Raw genomic sequence first — 24,059 nt, 5'->3', positions numbered from 1 at the left:
AGGGCTTTGGGACAGGCCTTTGGCCTCTGGGCCCTGCGCCTGCAGGGTGGGGTTGCACAGCCTTGTGTTCCACACAGGCTGAAAAAATATGGAGCCTGACTGAAAACTCCGTGGAGCTCCTGCAGGACACATATGGAGACATGGTTGCAATAACACTCATTATACTCAGCTTTACAGTCTTGGACAAAGACATGCTGATACCCAGCCCCATCGCCCTGCGGCTGGCTGAGGCGCTCCTACCACTCTTTGACAATGTAAGGCTCTGTGCTCCCAGCCACAGCCACTGGGTGCCTCCCAGAGACTTTGTGTCCTGTGGATTTTCAGGCCTGTGCCCAGGTGGGCCTGGCTAAGCCAATGCTGAGGACTTTTTTTCTTCCTTTCATACAGGACAATAGCCATGTGCAGCTGCTCTCCATGATCCTCTTTCAAGAAATGCAGGACTTTTTAGTGGAAGAGGGAAAAAAGCCTTTCAAGATACCTCTGTGTCAGAGCCTGCTCCCCCTCTTCTTCCACTGCCATGATGAGAACCAGGAAGTGGCAGATGTAAGGATTTATTGGCTGCTGGTGTCGCCCTGTGAGGAGGCTCGGCTGCCTCCTGGCCTGGAGCCTTGCAAGCTGCAGCCTCCTCCACGCCTTGACACAAAAACATGACTCCTGTGCCCTGGGCTGTGGTGCCGTCTCCGTGTCTGTGCTGCTCTCCAGGCCTCTCACAAAACGCTGCTTTGTGCGGCCAAGTTCCTGAAGAGGAGGGACCTCAAAAAGCCCATGAAGAAGGAGAAACTCTAGAAGTTCGGCGAGTATCTGGTACGGATGGCCTGGAAACCAGTCTCAGCTTTGAGAAGCCCCCTGACTGTGGCATTCAGTGTGTGGGGCTGGCAGCTGCGCCCCTCCTCAGTGCTGCACCCAGAGGTGCCAGCCTGAGCCCCACACGCTGCTCCCTCCCCTGGGCTGCGCGGGCTCTTCTCCACCCTCCTCTGGCGCCGAGCCGGGCGCCGATAGAGGCCCCGCCCAGCTGGGCTGTGGGGCGGGGCGGCACCGCAGCTCCCCGGGCAGCAGCCGGCCCTCGGCCCTTTCCAGAGCCCGGTGACAGAGGCTGCTGGCCGGGCCTTGGGGCTGTGCGGGCAGGGGAGGCCAGGGCCGGGCGAAGGGAGCGCCCGGCCAAGGGGCTGAGCCCGCGCCAACCCTTCCCTCCTGGCGCTCTCTGCAGCTGGCAGAGGACAGGAGCCGAGCGGCTGAGCACTTGCGCCTGGCCCTGCCGTACCTGTACAGCCCACAGGAGCCCCTGCGAGAGGCGGCCGTCAGGTTCATTGGTGAGCCACGAGGCCGGGGCCCCTTCCCACCCTGCCGCAGCTCGGCCCCGGCCCCGGCTGCTGCCCCGGCAGCGGGATCCGGGCCCGGGGCCGTGGAGCCCCGCCTGCCCTCGGGCGTCAGGATGCGGCAAGGACCCGGGCTGAGCCCTGCCGGGGGGGAGGAGAGCGTGTGGCCACGGGGCTGGCAGCGCTGCTGGGAGGGAGCTGTGCCGCTGGGGCCGTGACAGGTTCTGTGTTCCCAGGGATCGCCGGGCAGCGCTTTAGAAGGCAGCCGGCAGAATTCAAGTTCATCTGTGGAGGTGAGTGACGGCAGCGAGGCGTCAACAGGAGTTTTCAGAGGGAGCTGCAATGCTGCAATCCCTGCCCCGGCTGCGGAGGGCTCTGCTCCCTGTGTGGGCGAGGGGTGCCTTGGGCAGAGCACAGAGATTTTTCAGGGGCACGTGGGGCATTTGTGGCCAGCAACTTCAGGCTGATCCCGTTTGTCCCTGCTCCCTCCTGGCCATGGCAAGAGCGAGCTGGGATGGCCCTGGCAAGGGGGTCTCCTTGGCTCCCTGCAGTTCCGGAATCTGAGCATGGCTCTGTTCCTCTCTCTTGCAGCCCTTGAACACCTGTCAGAGGACATCAGCCCTGCCATCAGAAGCCTGGCACTTCAAACACTGTATGTCCTCAGAGCAGTAGAGAGAGCTCCATACTCCACATTCCGGAGGCTGCAAGATCAGCTCCACAGGGCATGGAAGACACGGCCTCGTCTGTCAGGCTGTGGCTTGCTGTGCTGCATGAGCTCTGCAGAGAGCTGATCTGGGAGGGTCTGTCTGCTGGGGCCACCTGAGCCAGCGGGGATTTTCCTTTTCTTTACGATTGTTCTTTTCTTCTTTTCATTTTTCTTTAGTATGTAAATATAGAATATGTTATAATATGCAGACTCCCAGGAGCTTTCTTTTGGTGCCCAGTGTCTGCAGGGCATAGGGAGCGCCCTGGAAGAGGTGCTTGTGCTCAACAGGTTGCCTGGGCGTGCAGTGTTGAAGGGAAAATGGCCAGAAGCCCCTTGGCCTTTGGTGGTTGTGCTGAAGCCTTAGTGGTGCTGACAGAACGGGTGGGCAGGGGCCAGAGCTGCGGGGATCCCTGCGGGACTGGTGCCTGGAGATGGCCACAAGCCCTGTCCCAGGCAGGAACCGCCATCTGTATCCTCCTGCCCATGTGTTGCTGGCGGCATTGCTGAGGGCTCCGAGGTGCCTCTTGATCTGGCTCGCCTGGAGCTCCATTGGGGCTGTGCTGCTGTCAGGCAGCTTGGCTGAGCTGGGGGAGAGCCTGAGGGGCCAAGGTGGTGGGAAGGTCTGACCAACTGGGTGTCAGAAGCCAGAAGCAGCCCCCAGGCAGCCACCTCGTTCCTGCCATCCGGCTGCTCTGGCGCTTTCCCAAAGCGTCTCCCACGCCTGTGGCAGAAGCCCTCGAGGCCAGGCCTCAGCAGGAGGTGGGGACCACCCCGAGGTGCCCAGGCTGGATTGGCTGGGGACAAGGAGGGCAGGGGGGCCCTGCCAGGGCACGGCCCCTGGCTGCTGCCAATAAGGGGCAGTTGGCAGAGGCAGGGCTGGTGGCTAGCACGGGCCCCCGTGGCTGCCAAGGCCACGGTGCTGTGACCGCGGCCCCCCGACACAAAGCTCTGGGCCCACACAGCTGCTGCCACCATGGGGAGGACGGCGATGTCTCCTCAAGCAGGGCTGCTCTTGCTGCCACCAAAGACGCTCTGGACACCAGAGAAACAGCAGCAGAGTGTGCACAGGAACAGCAGGAGCCTGAGCACCGGCACCGGCTCAACGCGGCATCTGCACCAGCCGGGGTGCCAAACAGGCGTTCTGTGGGCACAGCTGCACGTGGCTTGGCAAAAGGCTCCAGCAGAATTGGCCACAATGGCTTTCTCTTGCCTTGCCAGCCTCACAGCGATGCTTGGCAGCTTCAGCTGCAGCCTGTGCCCCTGACTGACTTCAGTGGCCGTGACTGAGGGCAGACTCACCTTCCACAGTCAGGTGTCCCAAGGCAGCGGCATTAGTGCCACCGTGAGAGCGAGACTGATGGGACACGAGCCCTGCACTGCAGATGCCATCCTTCTCCTCCATTCAGGCACCTTAAAGACACATGCATGAGCTTCCAAACTAACTTTGGACTTGCTTGGAACAAAGGAAGATGCAGCTGGCACTGAAGAAAAGCAGGGAGTGGTTGCAGATGTTCAGGGGTGGAGGGAAGCACTTGGTTGTGGGTAGAGGAGATGGCCCGGTTCACAAGCTCAGGCTTTGCTGCTAGAGGATCCTGCTTTGCTCTTGCTGGAGGCCATTCCCTACCGATGCATGGCCCTCCATTGTTCCTGCATCACGTCTGCTGGACCTGTGGCAACAAGTGTGTTCCATGTCCATGTGACAGCAGAAAAGGGCAGGACATGCCTGCTTCCAGGGCCTGTCTTGGCTGCTCCTTCAGGGTGCTGGCACCATCATCAGAGACACAGAACAGCTTCTCCTCCCAGAGCTATCCCTGTCCTCTACGCTTCCTCAGGTGTCTCCTTGGATGTTCCCTGGGGAACCTCCCTGTTTTAAGCCGCCCATTGCCCTGCTCAGCAGGGACGCAGTTGTGTTTGGACGTGAGCTGCCACAGCCAGACACACAGCAACTGGAATGTTGAATATCAGAGGCTGGGCCGATTCTTTTATTTCCAGAATGCAAGAAAGACAAGGCGAAAGAAAAGTACAAGGAAACTTCACAGTGTCTCAGTAGAATCTCTTTGTCCTGCGAAACTCAGCAGCTGATGCTGTTCTGGTGCTACTGCTAATCCCTTCCATGATAAAATTCATTCCAGGAAGGAGCAACATCTCGTGTCAGATGCCAAGTGTTGCCCCCAGTTGCTCCAGGTGCTCCTGCCAACAGCCCCCTGCAGGAAGCAGCACAGCCCCCAATGCACCTTGGCTTTGGCTGCCCTCTGGCAGAGAAGCCCCCTGGGGGAACAGGTCTCTGGGGCAGGAGACGGGCACCAGCGCTGCCAGGGCTCAGGGGGTGGCAGGTCTGCTTCGGAGGGGACTCTGCCACACCTGCTGATTTCAGTGCTCCCCAGGGCCCTGGGGTCAGAGCAGCATTCGCGCCCTGACCCACATGTTCCTTGTCTGTGTCACAGCCCCGGCTTTAGGATGGCCACCAGCTGGGACGTGTCCCAGGGAGGCCGTGCCAACTTCTGTGGAAGACTGTGGGGTATGCCCAGCCCCTGCCCTGGAGGGAGACCTGCTGATAAGGAGATTGCATAACCTCCCAGCAAGATCCCCTTGGAAAAGCCAGCACTTCTCAATGAGGGTAAGAGAAAACAAGAACCATGATCCTCTGAGAAAGAAGGTACCCTGCTGCAGTCTGTTGTGCTCAGCTTCAAGGCTGCTAAGAGAAGAAGATACTGTAAGAACCCCTTCTCTTTTGACGCGTCCTTCTGTGTGAGCTCTACCTCGTCGGACTCTGCAACACTGAAGGTGTACGAAAGGGTTTTTCTCCACGTAGTGTGAAGGAGTCCAACCACTGAATGTTCCTTTTGGAAGCAACAACAGCGTTCTCAGCTTCCTCTGATCATGAACGAGCTTTTGCTGGACTTCTGCAATTCGGTACACTGCGCACACAAGCCCGGTGCTCTGCGGCTTCCTTCTTCACCTTTTGTAACACATCGCGCTTTCCTTCTCCCGGAGGCAAATTGTCGTCTACTTCTCGCACAGAACACTGTGCTGGCAGCATGCTGCCTCTGCCAAAAGACGCCGGTGTCATGCACTTTCCTTCGCAGAGCTATGTACCACCATATTCTGCCTCTCTTGCATTCTGAATCAAAAGGGAAAGCTGCTCGCCTACGTCTCGCACAGAGAACTATGCCAGGACAACAAGCTGGACGGGAGCTTGCTTGTGGAAACTTGTATTTGCACCACAGCCATGGGGCAGCCCTGGTTCCTTTACAACCTGCAAAGCGCCGTCAGCTCGTGCTGCTCTCTACACGGCCCTTCTCAGCTCCAAGTACCACCGCCCCCATTACAGCCTCGCAAGGAGCAAAGATCCGGATAGACGTCTCACACAGAGAGAAATGTGTGGCAGGGCAAGAGCGTGTTCTTCATTACCTCTCATTGCCCAGATTGTGGTGCTCTGTTGAAAGCCTGCCACTTTGAAAGGACTAATACAGCAAGTGCGTCTCTCTTGGCACATTTGCCTGAGTGGCAGCTAGATGGACAGTTCAGACCCTGTGAATCTGAAAGCATATGATTGCACACAGAGCTGAGGAAGAAGCGTGCACAGCACACTGTGGATGTGTGCAGCATTTGCGCTGAAGAGTGGCAAAGTTGAATGTTTCAGCAGAAGCAGCGCGCCAGGGCTCTTCGCTGCTGGCCATGCATTCTGCGCGAGAAGTAGATGATGATTCGCCTCCGGGAGAAGGAAAGTGCAACTTGTTACATAAAGCGAAGAAGGAAGCTGCAGGGCACTGGGCTTGTGTGCGCAGCGTACAGGTGGCAAGAAGAGCGTGCTTGCAACTTGCTTGCCTGCCGAATACACGGTAGCAGCCGCAAGAGAAAAGTTCAACGACAGCTTCTTGTGCTCCTACCCATTGGTTGTCCAGCGCCCCGTGGGAAAACAACGCGCTTAAACTTTTCCTCATCAGTCTGGGACTGTAGGACCGAATCTTTGCAATCAAGAGACAAGAGAGCTGTTATTAACACTTAAAGCAGGTTTCTGTGTGTGCTTGAATTATTTGTGCAGTTCAGAAGCTGTACATTCCTGGACTTACCTTCCTATTCCCAGCCTTGCCTACAATGTCTGGGTCTTCTCTCACCTAACATTCCGCTTGCTTTCCCCCCACTGGTCTTGCCTTCCCTACATCTCCCTTGACTTGCCTAGAATTGCCTACACTTCGATTGCATTGCCTTGCCTGCATGAAAGGCAAGGCAAGGCATAGCAAAGAGCAATAGGCAAGTCAAAGCAAAGCAAGGGAGTAGTAGGCAGGGCAGTGCAAGGGAGATGTAGGCAAGGGAGAGGTAGGCAGGGGAAGGTAAGATGTGGCCAAATGGCTCAGAGTGCCTTTCCTTGGGAAGCAAAGGATATAGTGCCAGTGTTGGCGGAGCAGATGTTAAGTTACCGTGGGGAGGAGTAGCCCAGTAAGACATTTCTGTCTTGGCACGTTCTGTGTAGGAGCAATTGTTAGATGTATTGGATACTGGAGGCAGTATCTGACTTTTGGTTGGTAAGTACCTGAACAAGGATGGCAATGCTTTCCCATGGGAAGGAAAGCACTTAGCCCCAGTGTGCAGATAAGAAGCCGCCTCGTGGAAGTCAAAGGTGGCAGCAACTTTCTGACCTGACATACCTGGTGGGGAAGCACTGCCTCAGTTTGTACAGTTATAGAGTCAGTCTCCATCTTTTGAAAGTGGTCTCCTGAGAGGTTCAATTTGGCATGTGGCTTCCACTTCGGAAGAGGTGGCCTTCTGAAATTCTGGCAGTCCACTTCTTTTGGACAAGGTAAGCAGCTATGCTCAGTCTTGACGTGCAGCTGATAGAGTGACCAGGGCAGGTAATGACCAGTTACAGTGTTCTGGCACCTTTGTATGGGTTCAGTCCCTGGATGTTTTTTCTTTTGGAGGAGGGGATTCCATTTCTTTTGAGATGGGGTCATAGTTCTTCTCTTTGATGGGTGTAGTTCAATGGATGCAGCTGAAGTTGTAAGCAGCAACAGCTTTCTCAGCTGGCACTTCGGGGAGCTTTGTTTTTACTGGATGTTTTCAGGTTTGTAACTGGAGTCTGCGAGACTGCAAAGACTTCTTAGCACTAAGGAGTTCGTGTTGTCGTTTGGGTGTGGTGCAAGTAAGAGTTTGTATGTGGAAGGGGAACACCAGCAAAATCTTTTTTTCCTGACTCAAATGATTTCAGAGCCAGGGACGTTTTCAGCTTGGCTCTGTCCGTGGGGTGCTTTCGAGCAGGGCTTGGTGCATTTCCTTCTTTTGAGAGTCGACAGCGCCATCGAGTGGTTGTCTTGATGAGTGGGAAGCGCCTGGCCAAGGGGCTGAGCCCGCGCCAACCCTTCCCTCCTGGCGCTCTCTGCAGCTGGCAGAGGACAGGAGCCGAGCGGCTGAGCACTTGCGCCGGGCCCTGCCGTACCTGTACAGCCCACAGGAGCCCCTGCGAGAGGCGGCCGTCAGGGGCCCCTTCCCACCCTGCCACAGCTCGGCCCCGGCCCCGGCTGCTGCCCCGGCAGCGGGATCCGGGCCCGGGGCCGTGGAGCCCCGCCTGCCCTCGGGCGTCAGGATGCGGCAAGGACCCGGGCTGAGCCCTGCCGGGGGGAGGAGAGCCACGGAGCTGGCAGCGCTGCTGGGAGGGAGCTGTGCCGCTGGGGCCGTGACAGGCTCTGTGTTCCCAGGGATCGCCGGGCGGCGCTTGAGGGGGCAGCAGGAAGAGCTCGAGCTGATCTACAAAGGTGAGTGAGGACCGCGGGCTGTCAGCAGGGGCTGGCGGGGGGAGCTGCAATCCCTGCCCCGGCTGCGGAGGGCTCTGCTCCCTGTGTGGGCGAGGGGTGCCTTGGGCAGAGCACAGAGATTTTTCAGGGGCACGTGGGGCATTTGTGGCCAGCAACTTCAGGCTGATCCCGTTTGTCCCTGCTCCCTCCTGGCCATGGCAAGAGCGGGCTGAGATGGCCCTGGCAGGGGGCGCTCCTCGGCTCCCTGCGGATCCCGGATCTGACCATGGCTCTGTTCCACTCTGTCCCAGCCCTTGAAGATACAGCAGAGGACATCAGCCTCGCCATCGGTAGCCTGGAACAAGAAATGTTGCACCTTCTCAGGCCAGTAGAGAGGGCTCTGATCTCCATCTTCTGGAACCTGCGAAATCAGCTCCTTGGTGCATGGAAGACACAGCCTCAACTGCGGGGCCGTGGCTGGCTGTGCTGTTGGAGCTCTGCAGAGAGCTGAGCTCTCTACTCTGTCTTCTGGGCCCACCTGGGCCAGCAGGGATTTTTCTTTTCTTTAGGATTGTTCTTTTCTTCTTTTCATTTTTCTTTAGTATGTAAATATAGAATGTGTTGTATAATACACAGAGTCCCAGGAGCTTTCTTTTCATGCCCAGTGTCTGCAGGGCACAGGGGAAGAGGGGAGAAAGGGTGCTTGCATTTAGCAAGTTGCTTGGGTGTGCAGGGTGGAAGGGGAAATGGCCAGAAGCCCCTTGGCCTTTGGTGGTTGTGCTGAAGCCTTAACGGTGCCGACAGAGCGGGTGGGCAGGGGCCGGAGCTGCGGGGATCCCTGCGGGACTGGTGCCGGGAGATGGCCACAAGCCCTGTCCCAGGTCGGAGCCACCATCTGTGTCCTCCTGCCCGTGTGTTGCTGGCAGCATTGCTGAGGGCTCCGAGGTGCCTCTCTGTCCAGCTCCTCTGGAGCTCCATTGGGGCTGTGCCGCTGCCGGGCGGCTTGGCCGTGGTGGGGGAGAGCCTGAAGGGCCGGGGCGGTGGGAGGCCGTGAAGGGATGAGGTGCTGCAGAGTCCCTGATGGGACAAGGCAGTGGGAAGGCACAAGGGGGATGTTGAGGGAGTGGGTGGCAGGAGGCTCCAAGGGGACAGAAGGCTGGGGTGGTGGGAAGGCCTGAGGAATTGGGTGTCAAGAGGCCCCCAGGCAGCCGCCTCGTTCCTGCTGCCCGGCTGCTCTGGCGCTTTCCCGAAGCGCCTCCCAGGCCTGCGGCAGAAGCCCTGGAGGCTGGGCCTCGGAAGGAGGGTGGGGGCACTCCCGAGGCCCTGAGGATGGGCTGGCTGGGAACAAGGAGGCCAAGGCCCCCTGCTGGGGCACAGGACAAGCTTGTGGGAAGTCAGATAACCTGAGATTTTACCCCCAAAATGTTCTTTCTGTCCCCTAAAGTTTACCTCAGGTTTTGTCACAAAATTTTCCCTGGGCTCTCTACAAATTACCTCAGACTTTTCCTCAAAAGCAATTTTATTCCCTAGAGATCACCTCAAATTTTCCCGCCAAAACGTCCACCACATGTGCTCCACAGATTACCTCTGATTTCATTCTCCCAGTCCAGTGATTACCTCAACTTTAACCCCCAATTATTCATTCTGTTCCCTACAGGTGACACCAGGTAATTCCAGCATTCCTCCGCTATGAAGTTCTCTCCCTTTAAGCTCCTTCAGGTTTACCTTCCACAAACTGAAACACCCTCTAGTCCTGTGCAAACACTGCCCCATCGCCCTCTGTGTGGCTCAGGGCAGGGCTGCCCCAGGGCCTCTCCCACACCGCTTATGGAAGCCTGCCCGGCACCTCGCCGAGAGGGGTGGACACAGCGGGTTCAAGTTCCCGCCCCGTGGCTGAGGGGACGGCGGGGTGGGAAACCACCCCCCTTCGGCACGGAGGAGGCGGCGCCAGCGCAGTGGGGAACCGCCCACCCCTCCCGTGTGCTTCAGGGCGCGCCCACGTCCCTTCAGCGGCCCTCGCGTACCTTCAGCGACCGGCACGGCCGCTCAGCGACACGCGGCATGCCCGTCTCCCCCTCAAGTGACCCTCATGTTCCCTCAGTGACTCCGACATACCCTCAGGAACAAGCCAGACACCCGCATCCCCTCAGTGACCCCCACGTCGCCTCAGTGGCATGCAGGGCACCCGCACGCCCTTCAGAGACCTTCATGACATCTTTAGTAGTTATATTTTCAAAAATTAGTTGGCTGCAGAAATATTAATTGCTCCCTGGTATTTAATGCTTCACGCTGCTTCTGTGGTAAATCACTACAGCAAATGGGTTCAGCCTTGATCTGATGGAGCAGCAGAACTGAAGAAGCAGCAGATGCTGAGTAAAAGTAGGGACTCCTGTGGCTGAGGTTCAAGGCTGGAGGGAAGCACATTGTTGTGTGTAGAGGAGATGGCCCGGTTCACAAGCTCTGGCTTTGCTGCTAGAGGATCCTGCTTTGCTCTTGCTGGAGGCCATTCCCTACCAATGCATGGCCCTCCATTGTTCCTGCATCACGTCTGCTGGACCTGTGGCAACAAGTGTGTTCCATGTCCATGTGACAGCAGAAAAGGGCAGGACATGCCTGCTTCCAGGGCCTGTCTTGGCTGCTCCTTCAGGGTGCTGGCACCATCATCAGAGACACAGAACAGCTTCTCCTCCCAGAGCTATCCCTATCCTCTGCGCTTCCCCAGGTGTCTCCCTTGATGTTCCCTGGGGAACCTCCCTGTTTTAAGCCGCCCATTGCCCTGCTCAGCAGGGACGCAGTTGTGTTTGGACGTGAGCTGCCGCAGCCAGACACGCAGCAACTGGAATGTTGAATATCAGAGGCTGAGCCAATTCTTTTATTTCCAGAATGCAAGAAAGACAGAAAAGTACAAGGAAACTTCACAGTGTCTCAGTAGAATCTCTTTGTCCTGCGAAACTCAGCAGCTGATGCTGTTCTGGTGCTACTGCTAATCCCTTCCATGAAAAAATTCACTCCAGGAAGGAACAACATCTCCTGTTGGATACCAAGTGCTCCCCCCAGTCACTCCAGCTGCTCCTGCCAACAGCCCCCTGCAGGAAGGAGCACAGACCCCAATGCACCTTGGCTTTGGCTGCCCTCTGGCAGAGAAGCCCCCAGGGGCACAGGTCTCTGGGGCAGGAGACGGGCACCAGCGCTGCCAGGGCTCAGGGGGTGGCAGGTCTGCTTCGGAGGGGGCTCTGCCACACCTGCTGATTTCAGTGCTCCCCGGGGCCCTGGGGTCAGAGCAGCATTCGCGCCCTGACCCACACGTTCCCTGTCTGTGTCACAGCCCCGGCTTAGAATGGCCACCAGCTGGGACGTGTCCCAAGGAAGCCATGCCAGCTTCTGTGGAAGACCTTGCGCCCTTCTTGCCACAGCTGTGTTGGCAGCTGGGGGGGCTCTGGGTGCTGCCCCGAGCCGACAGAGCAGGGGAGCGTTTGCTTATGGCTGGAGCCGATGCTAAAGTTCCCTGTTTGGCTGCCTTACGACACTTGGGGGCAAGGCATTCCTTCCAACCGGGCCACTTGGAGTGGGCTGGGGGCGGCCCCCGGGGCAGGGTGGGCAGCGTGTGCCAAGGGCCCTTCTGTGACACGGTGCAGCATGGTCACCGGTGGGATGGAACGGGACAGGGTTGTCCCCTTAGGGCCCTTTGTGACCTACGTGGCTGACATAGGGGCTGGCGGCGACGCAGCCACGCCAAGTGCCTCGGCAGCACGCGACGGGACAGGACGGGACAGAGCGGTGCCGTGAGGGGCCCCGCCAGCAGCGCACTCGTTCCTTGCCAGGACGCCGGAGCTGTTTCCGAACGTTATTCCTGCAGGTGACCCGTCGAGGCCAGACCACGGGACTTGGTGACCTGTGGCCTTCCCGAGGCTTCTCTTCCGTAGGTGCCCTCGAGGGCAGACCGTGGCACTTGGGTGCCCCGGACTTTTCCTGAGGTACTCCCATGCCCTGTGGCCGGTGCCCTCACAACAATCCTTGACGAGGAGTCTCCTGTCTTTGTGGCAGGAGCCCTCTGAGACCGGACTGCAGGACTTGCTGACCTGTAGCCTTCCTGAGGTTTCTCTGTCACAGGGGGCTTCAAGGCACAACTGCATAAATTGCTGACCCAGAGCTTTCTGAGGCATCTCTCCTGCAAGTACCCACAAATCCAGTCAGAGACATGGAGCAGAGACCCCCGACCATGCCCAAGCTGGCCTGGGTGAATGAGGAGGAAGAAGGCCCTGGAGCTGCCCCCGCACAGCAGCCTGCAGAGGTGGAGCAGGCCCAGCCGCTGCAGGAGGGTGAGTGACAGAGCTGGGCCACAGGGTTGTTCCAGCAGACGGCTTGGCCCCGCCCCATCCCATCCCATCCCATCCATCCCATCCCATCCCATCCCATCCCATCCCATCTCATCCCATCTCCTGGGAAAATGCCCATGGACAGGACAGGAGAGGAGCCAGGCCAGACCCCCCCACAGCAGTCGTGCTCCATCCCCTGGCTATCCCGGGGCTGACCCTGCCTGGGGAGCGCAGGGCTGGACTGCGTTCTCCGGCCTCTCCCGCAGCCCCTCAGCTCTGGCTATGCTCGCTCTTTGCCAGATGCAGCTGTGGACCGGACACAAGAGCAGGACCCCACCCGGGCCGCTTCCGCAGAACAGCGCAGGTACCTGCAGCCATCCCCACCTGGGCTGGGCCTGCTGTCGCTGCTCAGCCGAGCACTGTGCTTGGAGCACCCCATGGAACATCCTTCTCCTCTTGCCCTCCTCCTACAGATGGTTTGCAATTCATCAGGAGCATTCGGGAGAAAGAGACCAGCGTCATGGGCACTGGGGTCATTACCATACTCAGAGGTCTTCACATACGAGACCAGTGCCGCCCTGCTGGATTTGCTTGTGAAGCAGGGTGTTTCCAGTCCAGAGCAAGTAAGCAGCATGTGGCCAGGGTTCAGTTCCCCCAGGAGTCACATGGCTTGCCAAGCCACGCCTGCTGGTCACTTTAAGCCTTTGAGGCCATCCCAGTGTGGTGGGAAGGGAAAGCAGTTCTCTGGGGAAGCTGGGGGACATTACTCCCTCTGGCAGCTTCCAGCTCTCCCCGTACCTTCTCCAGGTGCCTGCCATGGTGAGGTACATCCACCGATTGGCTCGTGGCCAATGAGCCTGCTGAGCACAGGCTGGACAATACCCTGCTGGAGCTGACAGCGGCACAGCCAGCTGATGTAGTCATGACTCTCCTGCGTGTGGCCCCATTGTGTGACAGGTATGGGCCCACCTGCCAAAGGGCTCAGGCTCACCAGCCCATCACCCTGTGGAGCCTGTCTCCCAGGCGCGTGACAATCGGAGAGTTCCAGGCGCCCTCTGGCTCCTCCATTTTCCAGCCGTGGCATGTCAGCCCCCAAGGCCTGCTGCCATGCTCCCTCCCTGCCCCTCAGGGGCCGGTGCCCACAGGGTGGGCTGCCTGGGTGCTGCTGGTGAAGGGCCGTGGGCAGAAGCAGAGCTGGCAGTCAGCCCGGGCCCCTACAGCTGCCCAGGCCACGGTGCTGTGGCTGACACCCCCCGACACAGAGTTCTGACCCCACAGAGCTGCTGCGACCATGTGGACGACAATCATGTCCTCGCCCAGGACTGCGGAGCTGGCGCAGCTGCTGCTCCTCGATGTGCTGGGGAGCTGGCCAGAGCACAGCATGCGCACCTCCGATGGCGACGACACAGATGTCTTTGCCCTGGCTGTGAGTTTCTGGAACTGGCCTTTGCTCGCCCCCAGGCCACCTTCCATCAGCTCTCCATCCTCCTGCCCCCACTGCGTCTCCCTGCCTCAGGCGCTGGGCTGAAACCTGGGCTAGGGGCAGGTTCAGGGGCACCAGGCCAGGTGCTCCGCCTACGTCTCCCCTGGCCTCCCCCTTCCATGCTCTGGCCCTGCCACGTGGACGCCTTGGCACTGGGCGCTGTCTCAGGGTGGTTTGTCCTTTGCAGGCAACTGTGGTGATGTGGAAGATCCTCCAGGTGCCCTGTGTCCCACACGTACTGATATTCTTTTTCCCCCGCCTCTTTGCGCATCTCCTCTTCCAAGTGTACTTCAGCACATTGCATACGCCAGAGGAGGTCAATACCTTCTGGAAGGGATGCCAGGAGGAACACGGCCTTGCCACCAACCCCAGCAGGTGCTCCATCCCAGTCCTCCTGTCCCTCCCATGTCGCCAGGGCAGGAGCCAGTCCCCCAGCGTGACCTGGGCTTTGCTCTGCACACAGGTTTGCAGTGCGGACCCTGAAGGCCCTGCTCTGCCTTCTCCAGTGTGAGCACGTGGTGATGGCAATGGAGCGCAAGCGTGGCTGGGACACGCTGCTCTGTGCCGACACCCACCACTATGCAGTGGGTCTGCTGGCCAGGTGAGACCCCCTTCTCCCCCGCTGCCCTCGGCTTTTGTGCCCTGTGCCCAGGGTGCCCCACACGGTGGCCGTGGTCGTAGGCCAGAGGGCCTTGTCACCGAGGAACGGCTGAGCTGACGGGAAAAGGCCGGGAGAGGAGGGTGCCCCGGAGCAGCCGCCTCCCAAAGGGCCCAGGTCCCTTCGCAGGGTGGTCGGGAAAGACCAGAACTATGTGACTCAGTCCTGGGACAGGTTTGCCCCCCCCCCACCCCAGCTCAGGGCCTGAGTGCCTTTTTCTGCCTTCCAGGGAGATGAGCCAAGCATCGCTGCACTTGTGTAAAAGCATCTTATGCTGTCTCCTTGAGATGCTCAGCAAAGAGATGCCATACTGGGATTTCCCCGCCCTGGCGTTCCTTGTGGAGGTGAGCCCGACGGCCAGCGCTGCCTCGCTAGAGCTGCCTCCCAGCTCTCTGCCCTCCCGTAGCCGCAGCTGCCTGGGACGGTGCCCGCGCCCTGTGCTGCTGCCTGGGCCCAGCCCTGTGCGCTTCCAGGCTCCTGTCACTGCCCTGTGCCTTTCAGGTCCTCGAGTGCCTGGACCTGAGTGACTGCGGTGACAGCATTCTGGAGATGATGTCAAGGTACCTGCAGAGCGAGTGCAGGGAGAAATGTCACCTGGCACTCAGAAGCCTCATGATGCTCAGCAAGGATCCCTCAATGGTGATGTGAAAAACGAGTTCACTTTTGTAAAATTTAAAAAAACATTTAATAAAAGGGACAATTAGGAGATAATAGCAAAAAGGGTATTACAGCCGGGTGCTTTGGCAGAGAGCCAAAGGCACACCTCTACATCCAAAAGATCGTCTTTAAAAGTACATCTCTTATTGCATATTCATCACAATTATGCATGATTCATAAATTCTTTGGAGTTTCTGTGTATCATCCCATCAGCCTTATCTTCCTCCTTGGCTCCATTATGTCTCTGCTCCCTCCATAAATTCTTCTCTCTGGTTTCTGGTTGTCTTCTTCTCTGATAAGATACTCCAAGAATGTGAAGATTTTCTCTGCCTATCTTTTCTAAATTGACTACATAAGCAGTAGACATCCTGTATCATGTATTACATTACAGAACCTAGGTAAAGTTTTTGTAACATTATGGAACATGCGAAAAGCCAACATCACAATACATTCATAACAATACCTTTTTTTCTTTTTTTTACAGATCATTTGGCTTGAGCAGTATCCCTTGTTTTCTAGCCTTTATTATTTGCTCATTTTTCTCCCAAATCAATCTTGCTTCTTTGAAGGGGTCTTTGATATCATTTTGCATCTTCAGCATCATGATTTTTGTGCCGTTCCAGATGTAGCCAATTTTGGTTCCACAGGCATTGGTACTATTTGCATGCCTTGGACTATGGTAGATATTAATCGAATAAAATGGGATCAGGCAAGGGAGAAATACCAAGCCCACAGTGGCACATAAAAGGAAAAAACCTACCTTCTTCCACCATTCTATTCCCAATACATTATCCCACCAGCTAAGTTTTAGTGCGGATTCCCACTTTTGGACCAGTACATGGGCTATTTTTCTGATATTTTTGGCTATATCTAGGATGGCATCCCTATGGTCATCTATCTTCAAACAACAATCTGATGTATTAAATTTTCCACAAACACCTCCTTCTTCAGCCAATAGATAATCTAAAGGCAACCTATTTTGATACACCGCAGCTCTTGTTTGGCTTTGTTGGCTAGCTAGTAATTCCAATGCCTGACCAGTTTGGTTCGTTATTATTTCTACAACTGCTTGGAGTCTTATAATCTGATTCAGCATGTAAATTGGGGTTCGATACCCACAACTCCCATCTTGTGCCCAGGTGGCTGGCCCATACGTTTCAATTATGCACTCAGCGGGCCATTCCTCATCTCTCCATTTTTGAGATCCTCCAATCAATTCTCTTTTATTTCTTTTTAAATCCTCATACACTGGTATTCCTACTTGATCTCCGTCTGGCTCTGGTAAAAGAAAGAATCCTGGGTGTATGATTCCCAGGGTACAACTCCCTTTCCACCAAGAGGGGAGCTTTGCATATGCCCTTTTCCACATATCCAAATTAGACCGTCTGGTGCCTTCCAGTAATCAAATTTTTGTTGATTTATATTTTCCCAAAATTTTTATATATCTGGGATCCCAAAACAAGGATTTTTGTTTGTATCATTGCATTGAAAGAGTTTGATCTTATTACTGTACTTACAATTCTCTTCCTTTGTTTTTCTCCGAGTCCAGTACAGAGCTGGTTTCTCAGGAACTCACCATGCAAAAGTTCCATTACTGACTGTATAACTCTTACAGGGAGTATTTCCTACTTCGTTGAGGAAATTGTTCCCGGTACACCAGAGACACTCCTCTCCTATCACTGTTGAACTCAGTACCCACCCTTCTGGTCTGTTTTCTCCCCTTATCTTTGTCCGATTTCACTTAAGGAGTTCTACTGGGCCTAAGCTATTGCCTTTCCATGGCCATTCCTCTGTCATCAGAGGCCCTCCACAGACCCAACAGTTGGTTACATTAAGCTCCTTACCTATCCTTTCCCCTAATTCCACAAACAGGTTTTCTCCAAATTTGAGATCTCCTTTTCATTTTCTAATTGTTGTTTGAGTTTCACATACATGTCTTGACTTGGGGTCGATACAGAATTAGATTGCTGTGCTAGATTTGCCTTCTTGTTTACCAGTTGTTCTTTTACTAAGCCTGAGACTTTACTCCCAACAATATATGTGAAACAAATCCATCTTTCCCCTTTTGGACATTTACTTCCCAACCTGCTACCACTTGTTCCTAAGTTTTCTACAATCAAGTATTTTTTTCCATTTTGCATACAGTTTCCTAATTTGGATGGGTTATAACAGTGACTGTTGACATGGGTATGCGCAATGAAAATGGAACCTCGGTGGTTTTCCATATACAGCTTTTGGTAATACCTATGGTATGGCTTTGTCGGTATCCCCAGAGGGAAGAGACAAAAGAGGAGTGACAGATAAAGGAATAACAGAAGTCCGATATGGCTTATACCTCCACCTTCCATGCCTATGGGGTTGCTACCCACAGCAGGGGTATATGATCTTCTTGGTGGCAAATACAGTGGTCAATTCGGTCTTGCCCTCTATTTCCTCGTCACTTCCTCTTTGCTAATTTCTAAGCAAGTTGCTTTTGACCCTTCTTAATTGTAGCTTCCCACTGTTCCTCAGGTATCTCCCATTCAACAGGCACTAGTAATTCCCATCCACAAAGCAGGGTTACTATTTCAGCTGTTTTTGCTCTACCTGGATGGGGAATAGATCTGGCATTCGACACTTCATGCAATGAGAGTGTCATTTTAGTGAACTACAATACCAATATTTTTTACAGTCTAGACCTTTACATTTAACCCAGCTAGCATGTCCAGTACTGGGATGAATCAGACAGGGTATATGGTATGACACTGTTAGAAGTGACAATTCCTCCTCTTTTTTAAATAAGTCACAGGCTAAGGCCAGAATATGAGGACTCTCTGACCGAAATAGTCCTGATCCTCCCGTTTGGAGTGGAAGTATTCCTCCCCAAGGGGGGTATTGGAGGTGTCTCAGGACCTGTCCAGGCAACACTTGAAACCACTGATATAAGCTTGGCCTTATTTCCCAATCAGGTGTGATTCTTGGTGCATCCCTTGGATCATTTGGGTCTTCCCAGTGCATTACCACACAGTTCCTGCTTAAGAGTCAACTTGGTATCACCAGGCTTAGATGTTATAGTCCACTCCTTAGGTTCTTCCACAGGTCCTTTGATTCTGCTGGCGTGGAGCCACCCTTGCTCCTTGGTCCGGATCACTGCCTCAGTTGTCAGTAGTACCTGGAAAAGACCTTCCATTACTGGAGTTAAAAGATTGCTTTTTCCAATGTTTTTACTATTGTACTCCACTCCCTGGTATGTATATATGGGATTTTAAATTCTAAATCGGGTGGTTGGAGAGATTATCCCTTTCAACCGCGAATCTTCAAGGGTCCTTGCAATTGCGCTGACATATCCTTTAACACTCATTTCCCCTACTTCATTAGGTAGGCAGTTTCATGTTGAGAGTGGTCAGAAAGGGTAACCCAAACATCATTCGCAAGGTGACACTACCCAGGTCTGACCTGGGTTGTGTCCGCACCTCAATAAAGCCAGAGGTAGGCATTTTACCCCCGACATTTGAGTTTCAATTATTATTTAGTTAAGGTCTCTTTAAAGTTTGGTTCATCCTCTCTGCCCATCCTGAATTCTGTGGATGCCATGGGGTATGTAGTTCCCATTTTATTCCCAAGGCTTGAGTTAGTTGATGCAGAACTTTTGATGTAAAGTGTGTCCCTCTGTCTGAGTCTATCTTATTAGTCATTCCATACCCAGGAATAATTTGTTCTAAGAGGATTTTACATACTACATTGGCTGTGACTCTGACAGTGGGAACAGCTTCCACCTAATGGGTAAGATGGTCTGTTATTACTAACAAGAATTTCCACCTCTGTACTTGGGGAATTTCAGTAAAGTCCACTTGGATGCTTTGAAATGGTTGGAGAGCTAACTCGTGACCTCTTGAAGTTGTTTTTCTCATCACCTTTTTATTTACTTTTTGGCAAACTATACATCTCTCCTGACATAAACTTTTTGAGCCTCTTTTAATAAATCATTTAATGATCTCTCTTGCCAGTCTTCCAATTTTTCTAGTTTCTTCCTAATTCTGGCCAGCATGAGTAGACAAATTGACTCTTAGTAGAGCCTGCCCAGCTACTGTCTTCGGGATCTATCCAGAAAATTGTTTCATATTTCTCCTAAGTCTCCCTAACCATTCAGTTGGAGACTCTTCCTTTCCCTGCTGTCCTTCAAAAGCCCTTTTTAAATTCTGCCCTCTAGGTGCTGCCTCTTTTATTCCTTTGATTATTAAATTACGATAATCATTCATATTCCTTTGCCCAGCCTCTTCATTGTGATTCCAAGCAGGGGGTGTCAATGACATCTTCTGGTCCCCTGGTGGTCCCTGATGGTTTTCTCTTTTCCAGATTCTCATACTCACAACTCTAATCATTTCTCGTTCTTCTTGAGAAAATAATATTTTCATTATGGCTTGCATCTCTTCCCAAGTGAAAATGTTTGGACCTAAAAATTGATCTAATTGTTCAGCTGTACCTATAGGATCGTCCAATAGTCCTTTGATCGCTTCCTAAAATTTCTAACTTCTGCAGAAGTGAGGGAGATCGTTTACAAATCCTGTTCCCCCAGCTCCCATTGGAACTTCCCTTAAAGGGAACAAACGGACCTCCCCATTCCAATTCTTGTGTCCTTTTTCTGTTATGATACTTCTTTCTTGTTTTGGGGAGGGGGGGTCGGGAGAGGGCTGTTCTGTAACTGAGCTCCTTGTACTTTGGTATGTTGCTTCCTCCCTAAGAGGAACAGCAGAAGTGGTTGTTGCCAGGGGAACGGTGACACAGGCGAGGGGGTGGGGGGTAGGGGGTAGGAGTCCTCTCCAAAGCTGATTCCTCCAGGAGTGGGGGGGCGTAGGCAGGGACTGCCACCGGAACCGCCAAGGGACAAGTTCTTCCGGCGGATACCAGACGCCAGCGTGGACTCTCTGCACGTGGCCCGCAGCAGTCATGGCAGCAGGACTCCGTGCCACCAGTGGACCCAGCGCAGCCGAGTTCAGTGGAGCCGCGGCAGACAACGCAGCAGGGGCAGGGGCCTGGTGAAATGGCCGCGGACATTGGAACCGGGGCCGGAGCCAGGATCAGGGCCGCCACAGGGGCCGGGAAAGGGGCAAGGGAGGAGGGAACCCCAAAAGCGGTGGGCTGGGCTGCCATGGAACAGATACCCGGACTAGGGACGGGCAGGATACCGAAAGCGGCGGGCTGGGCTGCCGCGGAACAGATACTCAGACTAGGGATGGGCAGGACACTGAAAGTGGCGGGCTGGGCTGCTGCGGAACAGATACCCGGGCTAGGGACGGGCAGGACACTGAAAGCGGCAGGCTGGGCTGCTACTGGACCTGCGGGAGCTGGAGGGGGAGGCGGGAACGCCGGGGCCACTGGCAGAGCAGTGGCAGACAACGCAGCGGGGGCAGAGGTTGGTGGAACGGCTGCAGACATCGGAACCAGGGTCAGAGCCGGGACTGGGGCTGGAGCCAGGACCCGGGGCCAGGGTAGGGGGTAGGGGTGGGGGGAACCCCAAAAAGCAGCGGGCTGGGCTGCCACAGAACCCGCGGGGGCTGACGGGGCGGCAGGAAACACTGGGGCCACCGGCAGAGCCGCTGCCGCCTGGGCCAAGTGGTGGAGCTGCAGGTGGTGCCATAAGAGCCAGGATGAGCAGGACTGTGGGCCCCGAGACTGGCGGTGCAGCTGTGAGTGCGCAACAGGGAGCCCTGGGGCCTGGGGTGGGGGGGCAAGCGGGAATTGAGGGGGCAATGCTTCCAGGGGGTCCCAGCCCTTCTCTTTCTTGTTTCCCCTTTTCTCCTTTTCTGGGTGTTGGGTTTCCTCCCCCCTGGCGTGGGGTCCTGGGAGAGGGGACCCTGGAGTAGAGGCATGGCCTACAGGGTTCCCTATTCCCTGGTCAATCCTGTTCCCCATTGGTTGTTTTGTGTCCCCCTGCCGGGGGAGGACCCTGGTTGTCCCGTGATTGCTCAGTTCTTCAGCAGTCCCCTGGCCATGTGGCTGGAAAATAAAGATCTCTGAAACTTCTATCAAAAATCGGTCCACAGGTTTCACTGTCTGATGCATGTTGCAGGAGACCCCACTGCAACATCTGGGGTCTCTGACGACTTAAAACTTCTTACCCCCTTAGGCTCTATGTTTCCCACCCAGCATGAAGCATACATGCCTTCTTCTGTGTTAAAGGGTTCTTTTGAATTTACGAATACTTGTAAAGCCTGACAGATCCAAACTTCAAAAGAGCCATATCTAGGCAAATAAACATGGTCAGATCTTATTTCTTTCTCAGCCCAATCAAACATACAAAACTGTATCATTTTGCCTTTGCTCTTTTTTTCTTTTACTTGGATTACTATTCCAGTTAGCTAACATAACTCCCAGAGGGCTTTCCTGAGGTATCTCTGCTGGCATGCCTCTATTCCATTTTTTATTTTCTGATTCTTGCTTACTGGTTTTATGTCCCATTTTCTCAGAATCTTATCTACCCTTCCCAGGCTTTTGTTTCCCACTTTTTTTTTTTTTTTTAAACAATCCGGACCCCAACTTCCATTTCCCCTTTCCTCACATAAAACACAGAAGTTCCCTCCTCTTAATACAATATGCCTCCTTCCAGAAAATAAAGTTATACTTCAGGGTTTAACATTTCTATTACATACATTTTCATTCATTCTCACTCACTCCTTTTTATTGTTCCAACATCTCTTTCTCAAGCACTGTCAGTCACAACAACACAAGATTAAGGTACCTTTTAATTTCAAATTGTTGGCTAATATCCACCCGTGGGCCCAACGCTCCAGGTTTCTTGGATTCAATCCTCAACTTGGCAGAATTAAGCCCGAATTTCTTTGATTCAATTCTCAATTCAGCAGTCTTAAAACCCAAATTTCTTTGATTGAATTCTCAATTTGGCAGAATTAAGCCCAAATTTCTTGGATTCTATCCTCAATTTGGCCGTCTTAAAACCCAAATTTCTTGGATTCAATCCTCAACCTGGCAAGTCTTTAGGGGCCCTCTTACTTTTTGTCTCATTTCCTCATGGTTTGTACTAGGAAACTCTTGGCTCCCTTTCTTCAAGGGATCCAATCCCTCCCCTAAAACCCAGTCCCAGTTAAACTGGGGGTTCTTTCACTCCTTGTATCTTTCGCTTTGCTTCTTTACTGACTGCTTCCCTCGTAAAAGAGCAGAACTGCAGCTTCAGAAGCTCCTCACTCGCTTTGCAGGTCTGGGGGTAACCAGCCCGCGTCTCATACACACATACTCATCCCCCATATCCGCTCCCCACCCCAAGAAGAAGAGAAAAAAAATACTCACTTTTCTCCGAGGCTTTGTGCACAAGATTTTTTATGTGGCTAACTATCACGATATCTTAGAGAGCCTTTTTCTTCCCTTTCTTTTTGCTTTATTGTCTCCTCTCGTCCTCCGGGTGTTTGACCTGCAAACCCTCAGACCCATGTTGGGAAACAAAGCGAGGCTGCCAAAAGCGGGCGAGGGTGCCTCCCAGCTCTGGGTTCCCTGGGAGATCTCAGAGGCGGGGTCTTTTTCCCCGTATGGGCCACCAATTGTGAAAAACAAGGTTCACTTTTGTAAAATTTAAAAAAATGTTTAATAAAAGGGACAATTAGGAGATAATAGCAAAAAGGGTATTACGGCCAGGTGCTTTGGCAGAGAGCCAAAGGCACACCTCTACATCCAAAAGATCGTCTTTAAAAGTACATCTCTTATTGCATATTCATCACAATTATGCATGATTCATAAATTCTTTGGAGTTTCTGTGTATCATCCCATCAGCCTTATCTTCCTCCTTGGCTCCATTATGTCTCTGCTCCCTCCATAAATTCTTCTCTCTGGTTTCTGGTTGTCTTCTTCTCTGATAAGATACTCCAAGAATGTGAAGATTTTCTCTGCCTATCTTTTCTAAATTGACTACATAAGCAGTAGACATCCTATATCATGTATTACATTACAGAACCTAGGTAAAGTTTTTGTAACATTATGGAACATGCGAAAAGCCAACATCACAATACATTCATAACAGTGAGAAGGGGGCAGTGGCTGAAGCTGCACTGGGGAAAACAGCCTCTTGGGCTTGGCTGGGCTTCAGGAGCTGAGGCAGCTGCTCCCAGCTCTCCTGCCTCCTGACTCAGCTGCCTGAGTGTTTCGGGACAGGCCTTTGGCCTCTGGGTCCTGCGGCAGCAGGGTGGGGCTGCAGGGCCAGGGTGGTGTTGGTGGTGCAGCCGTTCATGGTTTCACAGCACAGCCTTGTGTTCCATACAGGTGTCACGATCCGCTAATACAAGCGAGGGTCATGATGGTTCGTTTATTGATCTCAGAGTGCAAAAGGACACAAGGGATTTCAGTCTTAATCAGAACTGTGCACCTTTATTAAGTGCCCACAACACAGTAATGCGATAGAGGAGAGAAAGAGATAAAGAAAACAAAATAAAAGGGTAGAGAGGAAGAAAAGCAGGGGGAATAGCTACCAACGGATGAGACAAAGTCCTCGTGGTCTTCTGCCAATAGATTTGCCTTCTTTCCGTGGGGTGATATCGTCTTGGTTAATTTAGAAAGTCCCTTTATAGTCCTTTTCAAAAGCAAGGGGCAACTGGCCAAGAGGTGGGGAAATCTCCAACCATTGTTATGGGGCCTGTTGTTTTGGGAAATGGGTACAGGACAAGTGTACAGGACAGGTCATTCCTTTTCCCTTCAGTGCAGTCCTTCCCGCCTTGGCAGCAAGAACGGCGCAGTCCACTGTGACCTGCACTAATTTCCTCAGGAATGTGTACCAGTTCCCAGGGGCACACCTGCAGGCAACACTTGGCAGACATCCCACCTCAGCCAGGCCAGGACTCCTGTGTTCAGTCTCTGTCCTTGGCGATAATCATGAGGCAGATGAGGGATCTTCAGACTGTCTCTTACACCACCCCGTGACTCACGATTGTTGTCAAGAGAGCTCTATCAGCACGATTTCGTAGTGTTGTTGCAAAGTGTTCAGGACTCATCAATGCTGGTAGCACATCTCAGAAAACAGAGAAAAGAAGAAATAAAGAGAGAAAGCAAAGAAAAAAAGAAGAAAAAAGAAGGAATAAGTAGTTTTATCTTGGTAAACAGAGAAAAGAAGAAAAGAAAAAAGAAAAGAAAAAGAAAAGAAAAGGAAAAGAAAAAAGAAAAGAAAAGAAAAGAAAAAAGAAAAGAAAAGAAAAAAGAAAAGAAAAGAAAAG

The 24,059-nt window shown here is 53.6% G+C and overlaps 2 protein-coding genes and 1 long non-coding RNA gene across 3 annotated transcripts; all 3 read left to right on the top strand.

Annotated features, from left to right (window-relative positions):
• The first annotated feature begins 1,070 nt into the window (after positions 1–1,070).
• LOC120410257 lies at positions 1,071–2,830 on the top strand. The gene is made up of 3 exons (XR_005602273.1): positions 1,071–1,310; positions 1,553–1,609; positions 1,908–2,830. It is a non-coding gene; the product is annotated as an uncharacterized LOC120410257 (long non-coding RNA).
• Positions 2,831–3,010: 180 nt separating this feature from the next.
• LOC120410318 (mitogen-activated protein kinase kinase kinase 1-like) lies at positions 3,011–8,371 on the top strand. The gene is made up of 4 exons (XM_039555543.1): positions 3,011–3,165; positions 4,467–4,540; positions 7,308–7,775; positions 8,066–8,371. Exons 1-4 carry the CDS (start codon positions 3,011–3,013, stop codon positions 8,263–8,265), a joined length of 897 nt encoding a protein of 298 aa, XP_039411477.1. The 3' UTR covers positions 8,266–8,371.
• Positions 8,372–11,804: 3,433 nt separating this feature from the next.
• Positions 11,805–14,859, top strand: LOC120410317. Its single transcript, XM_039555542.1, has 8 exons — positions 11,805–12,073; positions 12,371–12,673; positions 12,895–13,027; positions 13,349–13,496; positions 13,741–13,928; positions 14,017–14,154; positions 14,441–14,648; positions 14,713–14,859. The coding sequence occupies exons 1-8, from the start codon at positions 11,953–11,955 to the stop codon at positions 14,857–14,859; spliced, it is 1,386 nt and encodes a 461-aa protein (XP_039411476.1). The 5' UTR covers positions 11,805–11,952.
• The last annotated feature ends 9,200 nt before the right edge of the window (positions 14,860–24,059 follow it).

Source organism: Corvus cornix, chromosome 7 (genome assembly GCF_000738735.6).
Source record: "Corvus cornix cornix isolate S_Up_H32 chromosome 7, ASM73873v5, whole genome shotgun sequence".
Classification (NCBI taxonomy): domain Eukaryota; kingdom Metazoa; phylum Chordata; class Aves; order Passeriformes; family Corvidae; genus Corvus; species Corvus cornix.
This window is presented reverse-complemented; position numbering and strand designations above follow the sequence as displayed.

Bases quoted from the DNA above. Each gene is read 5' to 3' on its own strand.
- LOC120410318 (XM_039555543.1), top strand. From the start codon at position 3,011: ATGTCTCCTCAAGCAGGGCTGCTCTTGCTGCCACCAAAGACGCTCTGG. The intron at 3,166-4,466 runs GTGGGCACAGCT...TCTGTGTCACAG, and splicing joins GGGTGCCAAACAGGCGTTCT to CCCCGGCTTTAGGATGGCCA. The intron at 7,776-8,065 runs GTGAGTGAGGAC...ACTCTGTCCCAG, and splicing joins GCTCGAGCTGATCTACAAAG to CCCTTGAAGATACAGCAGAG.
- LOC120410317 (XM_039555542.1), top strand. From the start codon at position 11,953: ATGGAGCAGAGACCCCCGACCATGCCCAAGCTGGCCTGGGTGAATGAG. The intron at 13,028-13,348 runs GTATGGGCCCAC...CTGACCCCACAG, and splicing joins GTGGCCCCATTGTGTGACAG to AGCTGCTGCGACCATGTGGA. The intron at 14,155-14,440 runs GTGAGACCCCCT...TCTGCCTTCCAG, and splicing joins GCAGTGGGTCTGCTGGCCAG to GGAGATGAGCCAAGCATCGC.